At 42.6% G+C, this 21,701-nt stretch overlaps 2 protein-coding genes across 5 annotated transcripts; one reads left to right on the top strand and one right to left on the bottom strand.

Moving 5' to 3' along the window:
* Window positions 1-1,170: 1,170 nt before the first annotated feature.
* Window positions 1,171-8,793, bottom strand: gdf6a (growth differentiation factor 6a). Its single transcript, XM_049026519.1, has 2 exons — window positions 8,348-8,793; window positions 1,171-3,635 (listed from the first exon to the last, which is right to left on the bottom strand). The coding sequence occupies exons 1-2, from the start codon at window positions 8,694-8,696 to the stop codon at window positions 2,746-2,748; spliced, it is 1,239 nt and encodes a 412-aa protein (XP_048882476.1). The 5' UTR covers window positions 8,697-8,793; the 3' UTR covers window positions 1,171-2,745.
* Window positions 8,794-12,044: 3,251 nt separating this feature from the next.
* LOC125749346 (syntabulin-like) lies at window positions 12,045-21,701 on the top strand. 4 transcript variants are annotated; one of them, XM_049026518.1, is made up of 8 exons: window positions 12,045-12,244; window positions 16,411-16,450; window positions 16,735-16,900; window positions 17,254-17,406; window positions 18,147-18,240; window positions 18,441-18,575; window positions 20,136-20,279; window positions 20,396-21,701. In XM_049026518.1, the coding sequence occupies exons 2-8, from the start codon at window positions 16,427-16,429 to the stop codon at window positions 21,267-21,269; spliced, it is 1,590 nt and encodes a 529-aa protein (XP_048882475.1). In that variant the 5' UTR covers window positions 12,045-12,244; window positions 16,411-16,426; the 3' UTR covers window positions 21,270-21,701. The 4 variants fall into 4 exon arrangements, with proteins under 4 accessions (XP_048882475.1, XP_048882474.1, XP_048882472.1 ...); XM_049026517.1 differs by having other exon boundaries at window positions 12,046-12,344; XM_049026515.1 differs by lacking the exon at window positions 12,045-12,244 and adding an exon at window positions 12,411-13,957.

Below are 21,701 nucleotides of genomic sequence, written 5' to 3'. Positions count from 1 at the left end.
GCAGATGCAAAGAGCAGATGTTCCTTTGTGGCAAACCATGTCCTTTTAATGAAGCTTAGCATGTACTTAAAGAGTAGGAGCAAACTGCTCAGCCTAAGGGGTAGACAGTATCCCATTGGGAATGTAAACCAAGGACTTCAAGACCATGTGATCTCGGCCCACTTTGTACCAAATCCGAAAGCACCTCTAAAGTTTCTGGAATTTCCTGGTGTTTGGAAATGTTTGAAAAGGGAACATTTTGGGCAGCCCAACACCTAACAACACCTAATTTTCTTGAAATTGTCTACATCTTGATCAGTGAGAGAGCTGGTACTCAGCATGTCACATCAAATGTCACATATGGACAACAGTGTCTATAGTGTCCAACCTGAAACTGCGGGCTTGGTGCCCAGGACACAAACCCGACATTATGAGAGAATGGACCAAGGCTCATAAATGTGATGGTGCTGATATGAGTTAATGCTGTTTCTGCGAAGATAGCAAAGCTGACACGTGGAGAGAAACCACAGAGAAGTCATCAAACTAAGGGAACTATTTTTGTTCAAACAAAAAAAAAAACTGTCATTTCATGAATTTAAACATGCAGATATAAACTGATTCATATTTCTGAAACAGAACATTGCATTGATACTTGGGGAATTTTTGGAGGCCTTTCTAGAATTCTACACCGTTTTGTAAAGTTCATACCGAATTTGTGGAAAAACCGTAAGTCTGTAAAGACTGTAAGATATGATTATGCCTCGCAAACTCCCGCGCTCTCTTCTTAATTTCCCATTCAGATGTATTTAAAGGCACAGTGTTGTCCTTGATGTGACATATCTATTGCATAATAATAATATGCAATTACAGATTATCTTTCATCGTCTTATCTTTATATATTCATGCACATATAATTGTTTTTTTTATAATGAACGTGCATGCCTCTGATTTTGCATTTGAGGTTGATGAAAAGAATACCTTCTGTACCAACATCCCCAGTATTCTGTCAAAAAGAGGACAAGTTAAATAACTGCAGGCTTCGTGCAGTCCAGCATGGAGCCCTGATCACGCTACTTCCTCTAAAAGACTTTAGTGTACTTTAGTGAAAACGTGAGCACGTCAAAGGATCGCGCTTCGCAAACTTCTGAAAACACAAGGAAAGGAAGCAATTTGAAATTATCTCAGGTGCGTTTTCCCCATTTTATTAGTACAGTAATAGTGCGAAATATTATCCATTAAAAATATAGAATTGAGAAAAAAAAACACTTTAGACTCTACATGAATTCGCCTCAGAAGTCGAAGTCTATAACTGTGAGGTAGACATAGATTAATTGTGTTTCCACCCTCAGTACAGAATAATGAATACATTTTTAAATTACTCTTATCAACGTAAGAAATATGATTATCATGAGACTCATATGTACAACACAAATAATAAAATAATAATAGATTAGAAATTAAGGATTTGAGTGCATATAAAGGTATATACATTTACAAGAAATGCGGTGGTTCATTTCTCCGTTGTTGCACTTGAGGAGTTTAAATATACAAATATTTACAGCTCAAATTATGAACAGCAGTGCATTTAAAGCTAATGTGCATTACTTTGATGTCTCGCTTGCGAGTCTTTTTTAGTCAGTGGATTCGTCGCGGAAACTTCCCTCCGTGCAACGTGGAAGCGGGCGGTTGCCGTGGAAGTGCATTTGTACGGATGCAGACGTTGCAGTCACGCAGGTAAAAGTTCAACCAAGCGTCAGGGGTTCCTGCAAACTTATAGGAAGCGACTCTTAAGTCCCAGTCTTCGTTTGTTTTTTTCTCATTGTGACTTCGCACGGGCACTATGACCGATTGTCCAAAGTCTATTTCAGCTCGACTTTCTTGTCCAGACCATGCGGATCTACGACACACCTTTACTTATGTTAGTTACGCACAGTCTAGATGGTATAAAAGTTTTCCACAGCTGTGGTTTGGGTGTCGGACCCGCAGAGTACGAGTGGCGTTAATCACAGCGCAGTTCCTATACTTTCATTACATCTCGATCTGCGTTTCATAGATCACATTCATCACTAAGAGAGGCGGCAGTAGCTCACATCTCAGGGTCATACCATCCCAAGTTCCCAGGTTTCAGGACCACGGAAGGAATTACAGATTTACAATCAGTCCTTCTGCTTCAACACTAAGGGCCTTAGTTTTAAACAGGTGCTTGTTGAGGTTTCGTATTAAAATCCAACATAGAATTCTCTCTGTTCATAACGGTGCTCCTTGTTTTCTTCCATTCAGATAAAACATTTATCATTTTTAACGAGTGACTCCGTCAATAGGGGAGAACGGCGACACCAAAATGGACAGCGCAGATTTCCCTTGTGGAAATTAAACTGCTTACTGCCATCTGTGTGTCCATGTACTCGAGTGAGTGATAAATTAATTTTCTTAATGGAAATGAATAGGCAAAAACTTACCATGACTTCGCGGTTAACTGACAGTTACTACGTCTGAGTTTAAAATGACGGAATACATTTCACGGAGCTTAAAATGACGGAATAAATATAGGCCTAGTATTTGCATATGCTAACAATAATGAACTGTACTTAAAATCCCTTTTCGAGTATTGATAAGGCTTTCTTGGTGTAGCAAACGCAAAAGCTGTGGGGTCCAAGACCTTTTGGAAACTGCTTCCTTTTCACGCTGGATGGGCCCACGTGTTATTTGTCTTCTCGTTTGCGATCTCATCTCCACACCTACCAGTGTCACGGAGAGAGTAAGTCGCTACCTGCAGCCACACTGTTCCACCACCATGTCCTCGTACTGTTTGTATACGACGTTGTTGCCAGAGTCTATATAGAGGATGCTGATGGGGCTGAGTTTGGTTGGCACGCAGCAGCTTGGCGGCGTGCTGCTGGGGTCCATGGAGTTCATCAGGGTTTGGATGATGGCGTGGTTCGTCGGCTCCAGGTGCGATCGCAGCGGGAAGTCGCACACGCCCTCGCAGTGATACGCTTCGTAATCCAGTGGTGCGATGATCCAGTCGTCCCAGCCCAGGTCTTTAAAATTAACATGCAGTGCCTTCTTGCTGCACCTGGACCTGGACTTTTTCCCGTGCCTTTTCCCGTGGCGGCTGTTCAGCGCAGTCCTGCGTCTGCGCCGGGCTTTAAACTGAAGGCTGTCGTCCTCTTCTTTTGTCCGCGACCCGCGGGATTTTATCTTTTCTTTCATTTCGTTGAACAGGTTCTCCCTCTTCTTGGACCTGGTGAAAACCACCAAAATCGCCTTCTCCTGCTGGGCGCGGTCGCTCCTGTCAAATCCGAGATGTTTTAAATCAGTTTCCGTTTCTGTCTTACCAAGAGTGGCCCTGAGCTGGACACAAAGCCGGCCCCCCTGTGAGGAGTGATGGCGGTTTTTAAACATTTCCCACACATCCAAAACCTCCCATCCTGGCTTTTGAGCATCCTGAAGATCAAGAGATCTGGAATCCAGTAGCCTCTCTGATCGACAGGAGAGTATTTGAATGCCATAGAGGCCTGTCTGGGTCGTTTGGAAATCCCCTGGTACTTTTCTAAATATCCTTAATTCAGCTCCCACCAGCTCCTCTTTGTCCGAAAGGGCCGAGACATCAAACAGATACTTTTGTCTTCGCAAAGGAGAGTGCAAGAGATCGTCTGCAAGATAAAAGAAATAATTGCGGTCAGATTCACTTAAGGTGTACAGTGTTCAAAGCAGGACCGGGAGCGCTGACATTCTTACTGCGCAGGCAATTTTGTTTCTCTCTCTCTCTCTCGCTCTCTTTTCTTCATTCAGCTTAATTTCTCAGGTTGAAAATGAGTCGGCCCTGTACCAAATAGGCCTTCAAAATCCAAACCGACTTTTGTTGTTGTTTTTGCTGCCGCTGTCTGGTTGCTGTTATCGAGGTCCACGTTACATCTACGTAGGCCTACACGAATAACGGGTATTAAAAATACACTTTTGGTGAGCGTTATATCTGCATTTTAGGATAAAAAAATAAGCCCATGTTCAGTGAATAACACGAAAATTTCAATGACCCTGATCTCATAATTCAGCTACATACACTTTCTCATAATACCCATGATGTATTACACTTGACTGCTCGTACACATTATTTCACGAGAAAGCATAATATGTTACGTTTAGTAATAACTATATAACAGTACTTATAGAGGCCCATAGAGGCCGTTTCCCTATAAATAAGAGTAGGTCTTTAATTCCGAATTATCGAACAATGTTATTTCCTCATTTTGGGATATAGTAAAACGTTACACTACGAGGTGCGTAGATTAAGTTTTGGTAACCAAAGTGTGTACTCGTATGAGAAATTGTATTCCAATATTATATGATAGCGCATATCATCAGAGACGCACCTTTGAATTACACCGCTGTAAAAAAAAAACAAAAGTTCACCGACTGACGTGAAAAACAGCAGCTTCTTAACCCGCCTAAATGTTCTTCAGATGTTTAGGGTAGAAAACCCTTAACCGGTCAGAAAACACGAAATCTCGTAAAAGCGACCTGTAACCGAATCCCATTTAATACGTTTTTTATGCTCCCTTTAAATGATGCAGTGATGGCAAAATGTACGCAGCACGTATACATGAAAAAATATAGATTCAAACCTCCTGTGTATTGCGGTCGAAATTAATTAGCTCAATATAGATTCCTTCAAATGCAGTATTTTTGACGGGTAGTTTGTGCATAATTTTAAAACACCTTACAGTTATTCGCGTCATTCATCTTATTGAACTATTGCAATAGCACCAATGTTCCACGTTAGGAGTACAAACAACCAAGTTGCTACAAACCTTCAGCCTCTGGTCTTTCGCAAACTGGGTGCCTCAGACATTTTTTTCCTGCTTATTTCCCTATCGGCGATTTAAATAGCATAAACAAACCTAAATGACCACGTGGGCGAAGATAGCATAAGTTTGCTCTTAAACTTTAATGTCTAGCATTTTACCATGATATGACTTATCTACTTCTCCAATAAAACACCTCCAGATATTCACATGAAAGCTGTAGTACCCCACATTTCAAAAAGAATCCAATTTATTAAGCGCCCAAACCGACACATTTTCTCAACCTTTCTTACGTCACTGATTTGTTTCTGTTGAATCATTTCATTGATACCCCAGTTTTAATTTTATTTATTTATTTTTACATAAAACCGCATGTCTTCTGAAATCGCTAATAGCTCATAGAAGTCGGGATTTTTATAACATGTTAAACAAACTTGATGTTGTTTTGAATATAACTGGTGAAAGTAGGCTTATTCTCCATTACCTGACTCTTTAAAAAGATTCGTTAGTTAACCTTGATTTTATACTTTTATATTATCTGTCATCGCCTTTCGTTAGTCTTAATTGCTTGACCTAGTAAGCCGATGTAACCGACAACGGATTTTTGCCATGTTTGTAATCATATTTTGCTTGTTATTGTACGCTTTCTTCCAGTCCTACGTGAAAATAAAAACCATTTTAGAATTACTGTATTACGGTTCCCTAATTTAGGAGAAAACATTGAAGGTCCAGTCTAATATTTTATTAAACATCGCTTGTTTGTAATTATTTGCTGGGTGCGTGTTCGTCTGTACCTCACTCTTTTAGAGTTAAATAATAAAAGTAGATTGAAACCTCGTGCTTCTTTCGGTCGCTTTACCGGTCTGGTCTGCATTAGAGTTTTTTATAAGCGCTCAAACAAATCGAATACAAGGTCACCAAATAATTAACAGTTGCGAATTCCCCCCTTACCCATTAAAATACTTCCCTGCTTATATTTCATTTTCCCTTTGCCAACGACAACATTCCCAGTTCAAAAGTGCTCATAGTGATTATAGTGAATTTAAGTTATGACGATCAGGTTGCTATATTAAAGGAATTTGTACAAGGCATCAGTCATTGAGCGTATCCAAAAATGCAAACAATTTGAATTTTTTTGATGAAATAGGAGCATTCGTAAAACCGGAATTTACCGTGAACACTGACATAAACGGTCGTGATGATGATATATATATATATATATATATATATATATATATATATATATATATATATATATATATATATATATATAGTGTGTGTGTGTCGCAAATATCGCTCTTAGGACAAATGCTGTACAGAAGTATTAAGGTAAATAGATATATTCCATACAAATACATTAACTCTAACGCTTCGATCACTTTTTGGCCTTCCAAACTGACGCTAATCATGAAAAAAAAACTCAAAGAAATTTAAATGTTACGAGATTTTTTTAAAAGATTATTATAACAGAATTATCCGGAGATAGACCGTTTCTCTCTCTTTCTTTTTCTGTGTGTGGGAGAGTGAAACATCCACAGCCAGCGAACACCATCTGCGTTTTAATGAGCTACTCTAAGTGCCAGAAGTAATTTTCATACATTCAGGCAGCTCTTGTCTGATCTTGCGACCGTAACGAACTTAAATCTATTACATTTTCCTATCTATCTTAGTTTAGGTATTTCCTGTTTTACTTTGAAGAAAACCTAGTTATTTTACTTTTTTTTCCAAAAAGATGAGTTGGATGGAAACTGTGTTTGATAACATCTGCAAATTGAATGAGTCTGTTTAAAATCGGCTGCGGGTTAAATTAAAGTCTTCACCGAAATTATCACTTGTTTTTATCTATTTAGGTTTGCCTAAATGTTTGGATTTTTAAATACTGCAGCGCTAGCTGTCGAAATGCAAATATTTCATATGCCCGGCTTTTGTGCGAGAAAATATTTGAAATATTTATCTGTTTACTAAAGTTTCGATTAAAACTAAAAGAAGACACTCCCGAGATCACGGCAGTGACGAATTTTCAACACGAGACCTGCGCTGAAAGAAATGTCGAGTTGAAGGAACAGAATAAAAACTATTCCCACAATTACGAGTCACGCGGGGAGATAGGCTGTAAAATAGTAATTACTACATAAGAACGGAAGTTCTTTCTTTTTTCCTCCTCTGGTGATGCGCCATTGGCTTAGCTAGTTCATTATGGGAGAATAGACAGTGTTTGATATGTTATGACATGAACAGTCAATTAGATCACTGAGTTCAAATACTCCAATCAGGGATTCAGCGCTAAGCAACCCTCAGAAGGTCCGGCGAAAGGTCACAGGCGGTGACACATCAAATCAAAATCAGGGGAGAAAGTGAGTTAAAAAAAAAACAGTTCACAATTCACTCCTTAAACCAGAGGCTTTTGTTTACTGAACGTATAGAAACACAAGGAAATTAACCAATACGTATGATTTTCCTTAACTTAGACTAACTTTGCCGTAGTGGTTTCTCTTTGGGTATAAGTTTAGGCTTTTAGTGTTTATTATAATTTATAATTATTTTGTCTGCAATATTCCGTCACGACTTACCACAAGTAATCCATCTGAACCAACGGTACATATAAAGGGATTTCTATACAGCCGAATTGCTAAATACTGCTAGTTAACCGAACATAAATAAAATACGCAGTTAAAGCATGCGCCACTAACCTTTCTATTTCGTGTATGGTACATTACAAATGTTGCATATAAATGATGACAGTTCCATAATTTTGTTTACACATTTTAAAGGAGATCTCCAAAAATGGACCACATGGGTTAAGTCGGAATGTTGTAATAAATCTGTTTTTTTAATTTAGTATTTCAACACCCAGTGAGGCCGCTGGCACCGGCGCAGACGCAGTTTTCAGATGGTCAGGTTGTAGAAAGCAGGTTCTGTGGCTTGGCCGCGAGGGCTAGGGAAATAATTTACTGCCTTCATTTAAAAAGCGTTTCAATTAGTGTTTTATTGCTATGCTACTTAGAGGTCAGTGCCACTCTAATACAACTTTTTACGCTTCGCAAATCTGGCCGTCGCTAAACCGTTTTCTTTCTTTCTTTTTTCGTCCGCTTTTAACATGTCCCCAGGGTTCAAAGTAGTCTGGATGTGACAACTAGACCTAAATGCGTCATAAAGATTGGTTAGATAACGTTCCAACATATGTCAACAAGGTTAGAAAAGTGATAAGATATCTCATATCATTTATTGCATTCATATCTAAATTTACGGCATGAAGACTATCATGCCAGTGATGGCTGAGAGCAAATAGATCATCAGCTTTTAACTGCATGTACATCTAATTTCTCAAAATATAAACACAGTAAAGGGGTTTAGATTATATAAATATTTGGCACAAAGCAGTATTGCCTCGCTTTACGCAGCTCACCGAAGAACTTAGTCAACGTCGCGAATGAAAAGCACATATAATTTGTTTGAAACTATTTGTTGGTGACTAATGAAAGTACAAAACATTTTACTTGCCCTAGTTATATTTGCTAAACATTCGGTATAGCCTTTGGGGTACGTTAACATTTTTTACCAACCTTTTCCTCTGTCCACAAAACTTGTTATGGTGTTGGCAGACTTTGACGACCGGAAAAAACTCGCGTTTAGCCCCAGTTTTTCAGCCGCCGAGTACGTCCTGTAAATGGAGAGCATGTAATCGTGGGGTATAATGGCGTCTTTAAAATCATCCTGCTGATTGCTTTGGCTCTGGGAGGATGCGAAGATCTCTTCCAAGAATTTGGGTGACTCCTGTCCATCATACAGGACCCTCGTCCCCTTGTTTCTCCTCGGGACCGAGGGAGTTAAAATAGCAGCTGAGTGGAAACCCGGTAAATCCCAGAAGAAGACAAAAATCACGCAAAACGCTGCTGCTCGTGAGACATCCATAGTAGTACTGCCCCAAAAATAATCTGAAGCCCTCTCCACAGTGAAACCGGTTTGATCGCTTGAATACAGGAGCCCGGCTTTCCGTCCACTAGAAAAGTGCGCTAAAAGGAGACTGTGGAGCGCTGGATGAAGCGCGGGGCACGCCCCTCTCACATACGTACTGCTATTTATAGGAGAACTTCCCTAGTAATTTCTATTGACTTGTTAAAACGGAGGACGAGCACCTCAGTTGGGCGAGAAGGTTCGGATTTCGCAGGTCTATCCATGAGCGGTGCGAGGGGACACCTTTATTCAAGCGGAATGACTATGGTGAACAGAAGCCCCAGATCGCAAACTTTATATTAAGTTGTTTCATGAGGAGCTCCGAGTGTTTAAATTAAACAAAACGGACCCTTTTATTTTCCTAATTACGCCTATAGAATGACATGTTTTGTAAACTTTGAGGAAAAAAATGTGTTTTATACCTCCAACAATAAAAAAGAAGTAGGCCTACTTTAAATGAATTATTTTAAGAAACGAAAGAATGTAACTGTGGATGACATATAAGCCAAAAATCATGCAGCGGCAATTTTCAATATTAATGAGCAGATGATGGACACAAAATCAATTCGCAGTTGTGATGATTTACTATTTTGACAACATGTGCAGACATGCATAGGACTTGCATATAACCTCGTTCGATATGCGCACGATTTATTCATCTTCAAACCATGTAAAATGACCACCAATGTTTTGCTTTTCACTCTATCGTTTTCTTCACTCGGTATCTATATCAAGAATCTTATACACGTAAAAAAATCTCCTTCTTTATGAAATGCTCGCCATTAATAACGCTAGTTATTAATGTAAAAAATAACAGGTTAAGTACGTGTTTTTTACTGACATCCTTTTTGGTTACAGTTGAGTTTCAATTGACGTTAAATTTGTAACATACAAATTTATGACATAAACTCTTCATTAAAATAACTATGTGAAAAAACACTAATATTGACTAATATAAATTAATAATAGTTGAAAAATTGACGTCCTGGCTATCTTCTGCTGTTTGGAAACAGAATAACTAAATTATTTGTAAATCTTAGGACGCTCCTTTATCGCATCAGCATCTTTATTTGGAGGAGTTTGGTAACAAATATTTTTATGGACTCTATCGCCCTCTAAGGGACAGATTTTGAAAAACGTGGACGATAAAAAAAAAAAACGTTTTCCCTAGTAGGTTCACCTGGACGTACATTTTTAAGCACTTGTAATTATTAAGTAGCTTGTATGGGTGATTTTTTAAAACAATAATCTATAAACAATTACCATTTTGTCATTCTATTGTAGGACTTCTATACGATGTAGTCCTGCTGCACAATAAAATACCAAGCTGAATAAAATACCCAGCACCTCTATCTTCTCTTCAGAAGTGTAAACGAAAAAGTGTTTGGTTTCCAGATAAGATGCGTAAACACAGGATACAACAGTGACTCATTAACCAGTTGTGGTGTTTGCTGGAACCAGTGACAAGGTCTTCGGCAGCGATAAGATTAAATATTTGTAACATGAAAACAACTGAAGCAGGGCAAGACCGACATACCAACTGCACACCACAAAAGCTAATGAATAACAAATAGAACATAACTGTCCCAAATGAACAGAATTATTTTAACTGTAGCACTCAAAATGTGAATCACGCATGCGCTTCAAATAGCAATTGCAGACACGATTTGAGCGGTTTATAATTTCGATGACAAATGGATACGTCATTGTCTTTACCAAGACTATAACTCGTAGATATTTTCCTCATTGCAAGTTCAGTTCGTTGGTTATTAATTTATCTGAGTGTTACTCTGTAATAATATTAAATTCAATATTTGCCAATGTTGGTGTAGGTCCATCTACCTTTAACATTAACAAAAATGAAAAAGATCGAAATCTTATCGTATAATAAACCTAATTAGTTTGTTTAGTTGCTGTAGTTTTAATTTGCAAATACTATACTATAAATTACTGTTAACTTAATATGACTTAAATCATACTAAATTATATCCAATAACACACTTGTAACACTTCTGCTAAAAAATAAAAACTGTGAGAATATACATATATGAAATGTACATATGCATTTATGCTAATTTAAATGTTACTTGTAGATCAAATAGGGTGTTTTGTGTACGGTCATTGCACAAAATCAAAAATCTTTGTTGTTTTAACTGGCTGTTATTCGGCATTAAAACATGTCGCAGCTATTTGGCGTGTCCAGAAATTTTTCCTTCCACCAGGTGGCAGCCAAGGCCAGATTATGTCAGTTTAACCCCAACCCAACTAAAGAGCGAGATCGAGCAGCAAAATACCTTGCAATAGTTATGGATACCTACGCTTTCCCCAGTCATTAAGCTTAATAATTTCAAATAATATGCTTACACATACTATGCTTACCATATTACTAAACTTGCGTTCGGATTGCATGCAGGTGGAATATTAACAAGAAGTCTTACAAAATATTGTTTTGCCCAATTAAAGGTACAAGAATCATTTGCGCATGTATCCATACTTAGATTTCGAATATCTGAATATCGTGTTGCATTTCAGCTTTCGCGTTTATTATCAATACAAACACTGGCTCCCACAAGATAAACACTGTGTGATTTTGTTTAAAGATGGTGATGTATAGGCTATCGTAACGTCTTTATTTCGACGGTCATCAAATCCGCTGCAGTCTGGGTTTATAAGGGTAGGTAGCACCCTGAGATGAATAACGTACATCCTCAGGTGGAAGTCAGTCAGTCCATGACTGCGACAGGATTGCTGGGATCGTGCTCCGTCACTAATTTCAGATGCTCCCTTAGTGATTTTGATCCAGACCAGGCACTGGCCATAGTTGCCTATATTTCCAGCACTTTGTTGTTCATTTGACACTAAGTCACCTGCGCCATTACCGACTAGCTGTCGCAACGTATTATTAATACGTCCTAGATAGCGTCATGTTATTGTTTCAACGTTGAATTATAGTTAAATGTGTTGAATTATGGTCAGTGTTAAATAATCAGCGTTGAAACTGAATAGATTTTTGGTCCGATTTTCAATATTGAAAAATCGATGGTGAGAAAACCTTGATTCAATGTTGATATAAAGTGAAAGATTGAAGATCGACGTTGTTTCAACCTTTTTGTCTGATATGGAATCAATGTCATTTCAACATATGTGTCCTATATGGGCGTCTGACCAATAGAAATGCATGAAATAGCATTAAGGGAGAAAACGGGAACGATGGTTTTATTACTTTACAAATGTCTACTTACAAAATACTGCGTGATGCTTCAACTCAGCTACGGTGCGGGAACAGTTAAACGCCGAGGTTATATAACGCACTGATTACATGAGTCACATTGACTGCGTGCAGGCAGTCGCTGGGATGCGGGGAGCAGCCCTTTCTCGTCCGATCCCATCCCATCCAAGTACATTTTTTTTTGCTTGCTGAGCCAAAGGCATCATAACACAGACGGGAAGCTTCCAGACTCGGATTCGTCAGCATCGCTCCTCCCGTGCGCTGTGCATCCAAAAAAGTCAGTATAAAGTCCGTACGAGCTGTGCGACTGCACTTTAGAAACTGGATCCAGTGGACTGGAAAACACCGTTAAACGGGAATTTGCAACAAACAGGAAGGCAAGTGTGGGGCTTTAAAATATTCGGGCGTGTTTAGGATGTAGCAGGTACCGGGGGCGGGGGTGGGGAGTACGACAATTATGGTAAATAGCTTAATACTGATATTAAGAAAAAATATCAGTGATTTTAAGTGCATCATATACATTAGATAGAATCTGTGTGTGAAAAGAAGCGCATCATACATTGATCGCCCCTTAGATCTGTCGCAATAGGCGTGTGTTTTGGGTTGTTTTCTCTTTCGGTTTTATCAAATGTGTGTGGAGGCGTTTGAAACCCGCGGGTACTTGTCGCGAGCTGCGCCTAGGGAGAAGCATCAGCGAAAACAACACGAGCACCGATAGCTTACGGATCTCCGACTATCTTCCTTTGAAATCATCCCGCATCTTAAACGTTTACAAAGGTGTTATACGAAACGGAGTAGCAAACTATTTACAGTGCGATCATATTTATCCTCAGCGTAACGAGACGAAGTTTCAGGGATCTTCTTCATTACTGTTTATAATCTGCGTACGCAGGCTATTATAACGGTTGGCATTCTGCCTTAACCTGCTCTGCTATTTTCACCTGTATATTGTCATCGTATAGTTAGAAAAAACAAATCAAACGTGAAAATATTTATTCCACTGCTTGTGAATACGCTTCTGATGTTTACTATAAGCGTTCGCATGACTTACTCAGGGGCGTTCCGTGGAAGTCATTACCGTTCCTGATAACGGTTCCCGATTTATGCCTGCGCTCCAAATGAACATTTCAGCATGACAGAGCAGGACTCCAAAGATGTCAGTTATGGATATTTTATAATCACAATAATAGCACCGTTCGCTTAGCAGGTTATTTATCAGTTCCTGTTGCGATCATTCCTTGTGAACTTTGTGTTCTGGTGTACATTTACTTCACTATTAGTGCTGAACCAGATCTTTCATTCTCTGTGGCACACACGTGCTGTGCGTTTGTTGAACATCGTCCTGCAGACAGCTTGTTTCTGAGCTTGAATGGAGACAGATGGTGTTACATAACCGTCCATACATCCTTCATTCCCCTGGCATTAAAAACGTATGTTGTTCAGTTGATGATGAAATATACCGTGGTGTCACTAACGCTGACAAGAGGGCTAGTGAATTTTAAAAGGGTAATTAAAACGTAATTATTCGAAAAGTCAAAATTGACAAACCTGATTGAAAATATGCATACACAGCTGTCATGCAACTAAAACTGGATATGAACTGTTGAAGCTGAGGACAACATGGGGGCAGTGTGTGGTTCAGCAGATTGGGATGCCATGCTTGTGATCGGAATGTCATCAGTTCGCAGGTAGTTTGCAGACTGGTTTCACATCGGGCCCTTGAGTGAGGCCCTTAAGCCCAATTGATCCAGGGACCGGCTGACCCTACTTTCTCAATTTTGTATTACTAAAGACCAAAGTGCCTGCTCAGTATATACAGTGCTCAGCTAAATTTGGGAAGGAATGGCGTGCAAGGTTATTGCCCATGAAGGAAGCCTTTCAGCCCATGCTGAAAAAGATGAAGACCACTGGGACTCTATACTCTGGAGTGATGAGACCAAGATAAATGTTTTTGGAACCGATGGCTTCAAAACTGTATGGCGTCGCAAAGGTGAGGAATACAAAGAAGAATGCATGGTGCCTACAGTGAAACATGGTGGCAGCAGGGTCCTGGTGTTTGTTGACCAATCAGAATGAATGTGTAGCTTTCAGGAACATCAGCATTGGAGCCCCCTATAGGTCACACCTGTTCATGCCAGCCACGCAGATCTCTCTCAAAGGCACACACAGGGCTCCTGTGATGTTAAAGCTATTGGCAGCTTTTGATCTAATGTGCTTCTACTGGTGAATAAAGTGCTGAGAGCTGAAGGTGGCTCTGAGGGAGCACTTATAGCACAGCACACAGGCTCTTTGGTCTGCACCCAAAGATGACAATAATGAACATGAAAAGCCCGGGGGGGGGGGGTTAAACCCCCCAATGCCTCAAATTTACCGGAACACTTACATACCCTATTCTGACTTTTATACGGCTGGGATGGACCTGCAGAGTATTTTAACCATCTCTTATGTTCTCTTTTATCCCTTTTAACCCCTTTGATCTGGGAGGCTTCCATCCAGCCATCACCACTAACCAGCCACCCATTGTTAAGCACAGAGAGACGCACACATAAAAGCACAGCAACATGCGAACTGGCAGGGCGACGCAGCCACTGCACGACATCCTGGGCCGTGCTGCACGCCCGTGTCAGCCTGCAGCATACCCCTGGATCACTCTAACAAGTATAATTTTCATAAAAACAAAGGAATGTCTGCCTGTGTAATTGGCTTATCTAGTGAGTGTTGGCCATGCAGTATATTCCTCTGTTGCCAAGTCTGTTGCTAGGCAAAGCCTGATCGCTCTGTAGACTATGACTATACTCATAATCAGACAGTAACAAAAAGCAAACTGAAGTCAAATAGCAGCATTTTTATTATATTTTGTCCACTAATATGTAGTGACTCAAATATAAAACAAATACAGACTAATTCTTTTGAGTGCAATTCTATGAATATTTTAACACATGAAAATAGAGCCTGTTTCACCCACACACCAGCACCTTCCAGTTGCAGCGTTAGAATTTTATATTTTCATGTGCAATGTGTGTAGAAACACTTCAGTTCATAATGGGGAGAAATACACCATCCAGTTGCCGTTGATGAATAAAACATTTGCCTTGAGCGTCCTCTCAGACTGAGCAGGGGAATTGCGTGTGGGTGAAATCAGACGACTTTCAGCAACACATCAAGGCTGTGGAGGACTGTGTGTGAAAGCCGGGTTTACGCTTCCAGCATGCAGCAAAGAATCTTACTTAGATGTTGCACAGCTGCCGATTGTGAATAAAATCAATTGTACGGCAAATATTCTCTACATATCAATAAAAGACGATTGTTGAACATCTGAAATGTACAGGTATTACATCGGTATTATATAGGTTGAACAAATCATAAAAAGGCGGTAATCCCAAATAATGTCATATTTCACAAATAGGATATCTAAAGTGAAACGATCGGTTGAAACACTTAAATTCTTTTCAGACAGCCCCGAACTTTGCTTTGCTTTTGGTTGATACACAGTGTTACCGCGAGTACACGATGATCAGCACCAAAACGCCAGGTTCGTTTAAGTGTATTTTATTCAGCAGGATAAATTTAACGATTCAGAACCCACGGTACCAGGCAATAAGGTTACTTTTTGTGTATCTGCAGTAAACTGAATCGTGCTTATTACTATAAAACTCAAACTGAGTAACATTTATTGAGAACAGTAGCAGTTAAAATGAGACCCGCACCCAGAGACGGTATATGAAACGATAACATGTTTAGAGAAGATAAAATCTTTCGTTACGGCTTCACTCACCCTTATCTATCCAAAAGGAAAATACGGTAACGTGTTAGAGCTGGGGGGGTGTGTTCGGTTGATAATGAATCACGGCTGTTTTATGATGAAATGAAATCGATTTAACGCCACCTGTAAAGGAGAGCTAATTTTAAATCCACATTTTGCTGGAGGCGTCTCGGAAAGCATTTAGCAGATTTTCCTAGTCATTACATCGGGATTAATGCAACGGTTTGATCTCCCAATTACACTCAAAACTTTCGGGAGCATAACAAGGAACAGCCTTCCGCAAATGTAGCGAGAATGGAGAGTTCGGGGCGGGGCCTTGATGCGTACTTACGTTTGGGGCGTGGTCTTGATGCGTAATTATGTTTGGGGTGTGGCCTTGGTGAGAAATTACGTTTGGGGTGTGGCCTTGGTGCGTAATAATGTTTGAGGTGTGGCCTTAGTGTGTAGTTATGTTTGGGGGTGTGGCCTTGGTGCGTAATTATGTTTGGGGCAAGGCGTAGCGCGTGTTTATATTTTGGGGACGTGCATGCTGCGTAATTATGAGTGGGGGCGGGGAATGATGCCTAATTATGAGTGGGGGCGGGGCATGATGCGTAATTATGTTTGGGGCGGGGCATAATGCGTAATTATGAGTGGGGGCGTGTCTGGGACCTTCTGAGTCTGCGCTCTTCTCTTTACAGGTTTACCTCGGGCGTGATGCGCTCTTCCCAAGAATACGAGGTGGGGTTCGTCCGCACATTCTACTGTTCCTCAGACAGCGTAGCTGGATCACACCCGTGGAGTCGGAAGTTAATATCAAAAGCATTTCTGTTGTGATCATGTTAGTGCGATATTCTCTGTTTAAGTTGAACACACAAGTAAACAAAACCTATATCTGATTAGTGAAATCCACGTCAGTACCAATTTATGAAACTAGCTCGATGAAAGACGAACAGGCGCAAACGTGTCTGAAGCTTCGGTCTCTTAAAATGCTTATATTATTTATTGTAAAAAATGCTTTCCAGAGCAACTGCACACCTGCGAAGGGGAGTCCCCGCAGCCGGATCCCCCGGCCGGTCCAACGTCCATTCAGCCCCAAGAAGAACTTATTTTCCCCGGAGGAGACGCCGATACCAGGGCACAGTTCCGACCCCACTAAGAGTGCCATCAGTACCAACAGTTCATGTTCAGGTTTGAACCCATTGTGTAATTGTATTACGGGGTCAGTGGCCCCTTTCTTTGCATTACTGGCCGCCTCAGAGCCTCGGCCATCTCTCTCTCTACTTTATGGGTGAAATACCCGGTTAAAAGGCTTTTTACCCTTATAGGTCCCCTCTCTCGTTGTATCTCCGGCTCTTCGTGTGAATTTGAACCGCTTAACTACCCGAATTAACGCTGGTACATTTGATACACTTGAATGCTTCAAAGAGATTACTTATTACTAATTGTGAACACAGGTTGTCGGTAAAATAGGCTGTTGTAGCGAATTATATGCTACTTTCCAAAACAGTTGTTTAAATTAAAAACCTTTGCCTGTCTTTCAGAGGACACAGGATGCCCCAGCAGCCAGCTGACGTCCCCTTCAGTGGGTAGTGCCCCCACGAGGTCATACGCAGGCAGCGAGCGCAAGAAGAGGAACCGAAAGAGAGTCAGAGTGCACAGGATGGCGGAGAGCCGCCCCCCTCTACCGAGCGCAGGTCAGGGGGCATAGCCGGTCAGCTTAAAGAATCCATTTCGATGGAGGGCGCCTGCTGTTTGAATGAAGGCATCTATGTGCTAACTCATTAACACTTTAGTTACTTGCCACTTGTTTTGCATTGACAGATACCTGATAGCTTAATAGGATGGTATAAATAGTCTGTCACTTTTACATGGTTTTTATTGCTGGTGAACAAGCCTCCTACACCAGGATGGCACCGTTTTTGCTTCCAGTTATGCATCCCCGTGGAATTCCTCACTTTGTCATTCTTACTGATGCATATGCTGTATGGACCAACCCGCGCTGCCTGTAGCATCCAGCACCAGTGTTGGACAGAAAGTCTATTTGGATTAAATTCACCGTCTCTGCTTTCTAAAGACGGGAGGTTAAAAGCTTCTTCCGCGGCCGGGCAGCTATCATGCCTTTTGTTTGATGTGTAACTCGATGCCATGGAGACGTCTCTCTAAATGGGCCCCTCGATCGCAGGCTGAAAAGGCACTCAGTGCACAGGAAGGCTAGCCTGGAGGTGCGTGTTCACCATCGCTTTCGGGGAGTCCCTTTCTCCCGTAAAACTGCTCTGGGATCCCTATAGAGGGGTCATGAACCTAGATGAGCTGCTTTCCGATGAGGAGGGCGATGTGGAGCGCCAGCTTGCTGCCGCTTGGCTGAGGTGGATAGAGGGGAAGCGGCGCCTCCTCTCTTCATCCCCTCGGTCTCCTCTTGTGGGCTTTTCTTCAGGTGCCGACACAGACCTCGGACCCTCTGGCAACGGCAAGCTGAGACTGTCATCCACCAGCAGCCCTGCGGCAAAGAGGCCGACGTACTCTGACGGGTAAGGCGGTGCGGCGCAGTAGGATTGATTAAAAAAGAACCATTTGAGATCTTACCTAAATTCTGGTGTCGCGTCGAGCTCACTGTATGCTCTTTGATGGTGGAAACTAGGCAGGGAGCTGTGATCTGTTCCCTGAGACTTCGAATTCAGACTCGGAACTCTGCCGAGCCTGCGTCTGTCTGACCCGCCTGTCTTTGCAGCCGTGCCCCCCCAGGCAGGAGGACCGGGCCTGGGCCCAAGCAGCGATTGGCCGACCTGGCTCTGTATGCCCCCTGCAGGGTGGTGCCCCACTCTCCCGTCCCCAACAACAGCAGCGATGCAAGCTCTTCTGCCTGGTACTGCTTGGCTCCTGGGTTACTCTGATAATGAAACACACTGGGGATTGTGGAAGTGCCGGGGGGGGGGGGGGGGGGTGTTGTTTTCAAGGTCATACAAGCAGGAATTGTTTTGGTAGTCTTATCTAAATGATGCCTCGCCTTGAGTAGCAGAAAGTATTGGTCTTCTCCCGAATCGAACGCTGAGAAAATTATGGATGACATGAATATTTTATGCTGGACAGGCCTCCTTTGGCATCTCCATTACCGTATCGCATTTCTGTCCTCTTCTGTGGTCCTTGTGTGAAGGGCTGTGGAAACCAGGAGACCGTCGTTACAACACGGTTCCCAGGAGGAGGGGGGTTGGCTTTGGTCTGTTCCTGAGAGTGATTATAAGATGTAGCACAGCGAGGGAGGGTGTGGCCTGGCTGTCTGCTAATCTCTCGAGCGCCGTCCCTGTGAAGGTTGGGTCCCTCGGGGGAGCAGCTGGATGCCAGGCATGCTTTAATCCTGCATTTCCTGGGGGGGGATTGCGTGCTTTACCATCCGCTCCTTTCTGTGTCTGCTGACGATGATGCAGCATCCTGGGTTGCCAGGATACCGTTGGAAGCCCCTGTTGCTGTGTAGCTTTTTGTGGGTCATGGAGGGGGGGGGGGGGCTGGTTTTCACCGAAGTGTAGTCACCCCCCTCCACCCCAAATTGGATTAGCACAGTTGAGTCTCTACTGCTAAGGGGGGAGTGGGTGGGTTTGCCTGCTTTCAGCTGACTTTCCCCCCAGTTGTAATTGAATGCATGTTAGTGCTGGGCAGAGAGAAACTGGGTTTCTGCCCTGAACTGGTGCTGGTCCTTCATGTTTCTGGCCATTTTGCCCACTTTGGGCTTCGGTCCTCCTTTGTGCAGAGTGTCATGATGCCGGTAGACCCTCCTCCTGAGTGAGGCGGTTCTCAGCTGTGGCCAGATGGCCCCGGTGACGCAGCAACCTGCCCGAGGTCTCGCGGTTGCCGTTTTTATCTCTCCCTGTGGTCTCCAGAAGGCTCCATCTGCTTTGTCGTCATGGTCGAATCCTGGAGAGAAGTCGGAGATACATTCTGCGTGGCATCGGCTGATCCGCCGAGCGCAGAGCTTAGGGATAAATGTCACGAATCTCACTTCTACGCATCAGGGCTTACAGCGAACACGCTGTTCTGTTGATGTGTGGCTGCTGAAAGGTTTCCACAAAAATAAAAAAGAAAAATTAAAAATGTCGTGGTATCTTCAGTCATTCGTGTGTCTTTTGAAGTTTTTATCAGTTCAGGTTAATTACAGAAATACTTACATTTGTAATGATTGCAGGTGTAAGTGAAGTTTGCCTTTTGTGTACTTTGTGTTAATTTCAAGATTATTTTGTAGAGCAATAATACAGGGTGTTTCCTTTGATGTAAAAATTTAGATACTGCGAGTATGCTAGAGATTTTTGTTCTTGCAGTTTAATTCCTAGAGTTAAATAAAATTATTCCTTTACTCATCGTCCTGCTTCCAGTTGTGAACAATGTTTTGAAACTAAGGAATGTCAACTAAAAAAAAACTTATCATCCTTGTAAGGAGACGCTACCACTCGTGTGGGGACAACCATGGCATTAAGCCCCCCAGCCCTGAGCAGTACCTAACACCCCTGCAACAGAAGGAGGTCATGATCAGACACCTGCGGAGTCAGCTGAAGGAGTCGGAGATAAGATATCGCGAGAGGTTTGTTCCATTACCTTCAAATTATTAGCAGGGAGTATTTCTGTATCTTGAGTGAAATTCTTAGTGAGTCTGGAGGAAAAAACCCATGAGGCCAAACCTTCAAATGATCTTCTCAGGGAGATGGAGGTGGAGGAACTGCGGGCCCAGCTGAGTCGGATGCAGGAGGACTGGATTGAGGAGGAGTGCCACCGTGTGGAGGCCCAACTAGCCCTGAAGGAGGCGCACAAGGAGATCAGGCAGCTGCGGCAGGTGGTGGAGACCATGAGGAGCAGCCTGGTAGAGAAGGACAAGGGCATCCAGAAGTATTTCATTGACATTAACATCCAGAACCGCAAGCTGGAGGCGCTGCTCCGGAGCATGGAGGTGGCTCAGAGCGGTTGTCCCCTGGAAGAGCTTGCACCTAGCGCGGCTGGGCTGGCAGCACAGGAAGCCCGTGAGATGACCGACAGCGGTCTGCATATCAGTGACGAGGGGGTCGATTGGGCTGGTACCCCTGGGCAAGTTCCTAGTGAGGATTTGGCTTCTGAGTCGGAGGGATCGGCAGGCAGAGGTAACCCTGTCCCTGAACCCGGTCCATCTCCTGTCTCTGTGGAGAAGGAGGTGCAGACAGATCCTATCCCTGGGCCACCTGACCTCCAGGCCCTCCTGCTCCACCTGTTGAAGCTCCGGGAAGCCAGTGTAACTCTCATCCCTGAGCCTGTTGAGTTGGCACCCCTGCCCCCGGCTGATCGCAAACCTGAAGCCTTACCTGACACGGGTTCCCCCAGCGAGGGGCTGTCAGATGCAGGGGTGCTGGTCAGCAAGCGGTATTGGAGCAGCAGCTTCCTGGTGGACCTGGCGGCCCTGGCAGTGCCCATGCTGCCTACGGTGGCCTGGTTGTACTGCACGCACCGGGCCAGCACCGAGCCGGTGTACAACATCGGGGTTTTGATCCGCGGCTGCTGTATGGTGAGCCTTCGCTCGCTACGTCACATGGGGGCCGGAGTCTGAGATGGACCACCCCGGTGATGCATATGTGCACTGTACTGGACCGTGGTGCACACTTACTGTGTACACTGTGCTTATATGTCTGTGTCTACATTGTAAGGATCCCCCTGCAATTTGCACTGTGTACAGAGGCGGACAGCTGAGGCGACATGAAGTGGGAGGGATATGAGTTCATTAATTTAAACTGATCATCTGGGCAGATGGTCAGGTCGCATCTGGGAAGTCATTCTGTATATTGAGTTTTGGTTCTGTCTTTGGCAGGGGTGATTATTTGAAATGTTATATATGGACAGCTGGAAAATTTAATTTATTTGTGACTTCTGTAACCTCATTTGATGTGTAAAAATGTCTTGTTTAGACATCGGAACAGCATTTGTCTTGTTGACCTGTGTTCCCGTGTTTGATTAAAGCATGAATATATTAAGTGCAAACAAT

Source organism: Brienomyrus brachyistius, chromosome 9 (assembly GCF_023856365.1).
Source record: "Brienomyrus brachyistius isolate T26 chromosome 9, BBRACH_0.4, whole genome shotgun sequence".
Taxonomy (NCBI): domain Eukaryota; kingdom Metazoa; phylum Chordata; class Actinopteri; order Osteoglossiformes; family Mormyridae; genus Brienomyrus; species Brienomyrus brachyistius.
This window is presented reverse-complemented; position numbering and strand designations above follow the sequence as displayed.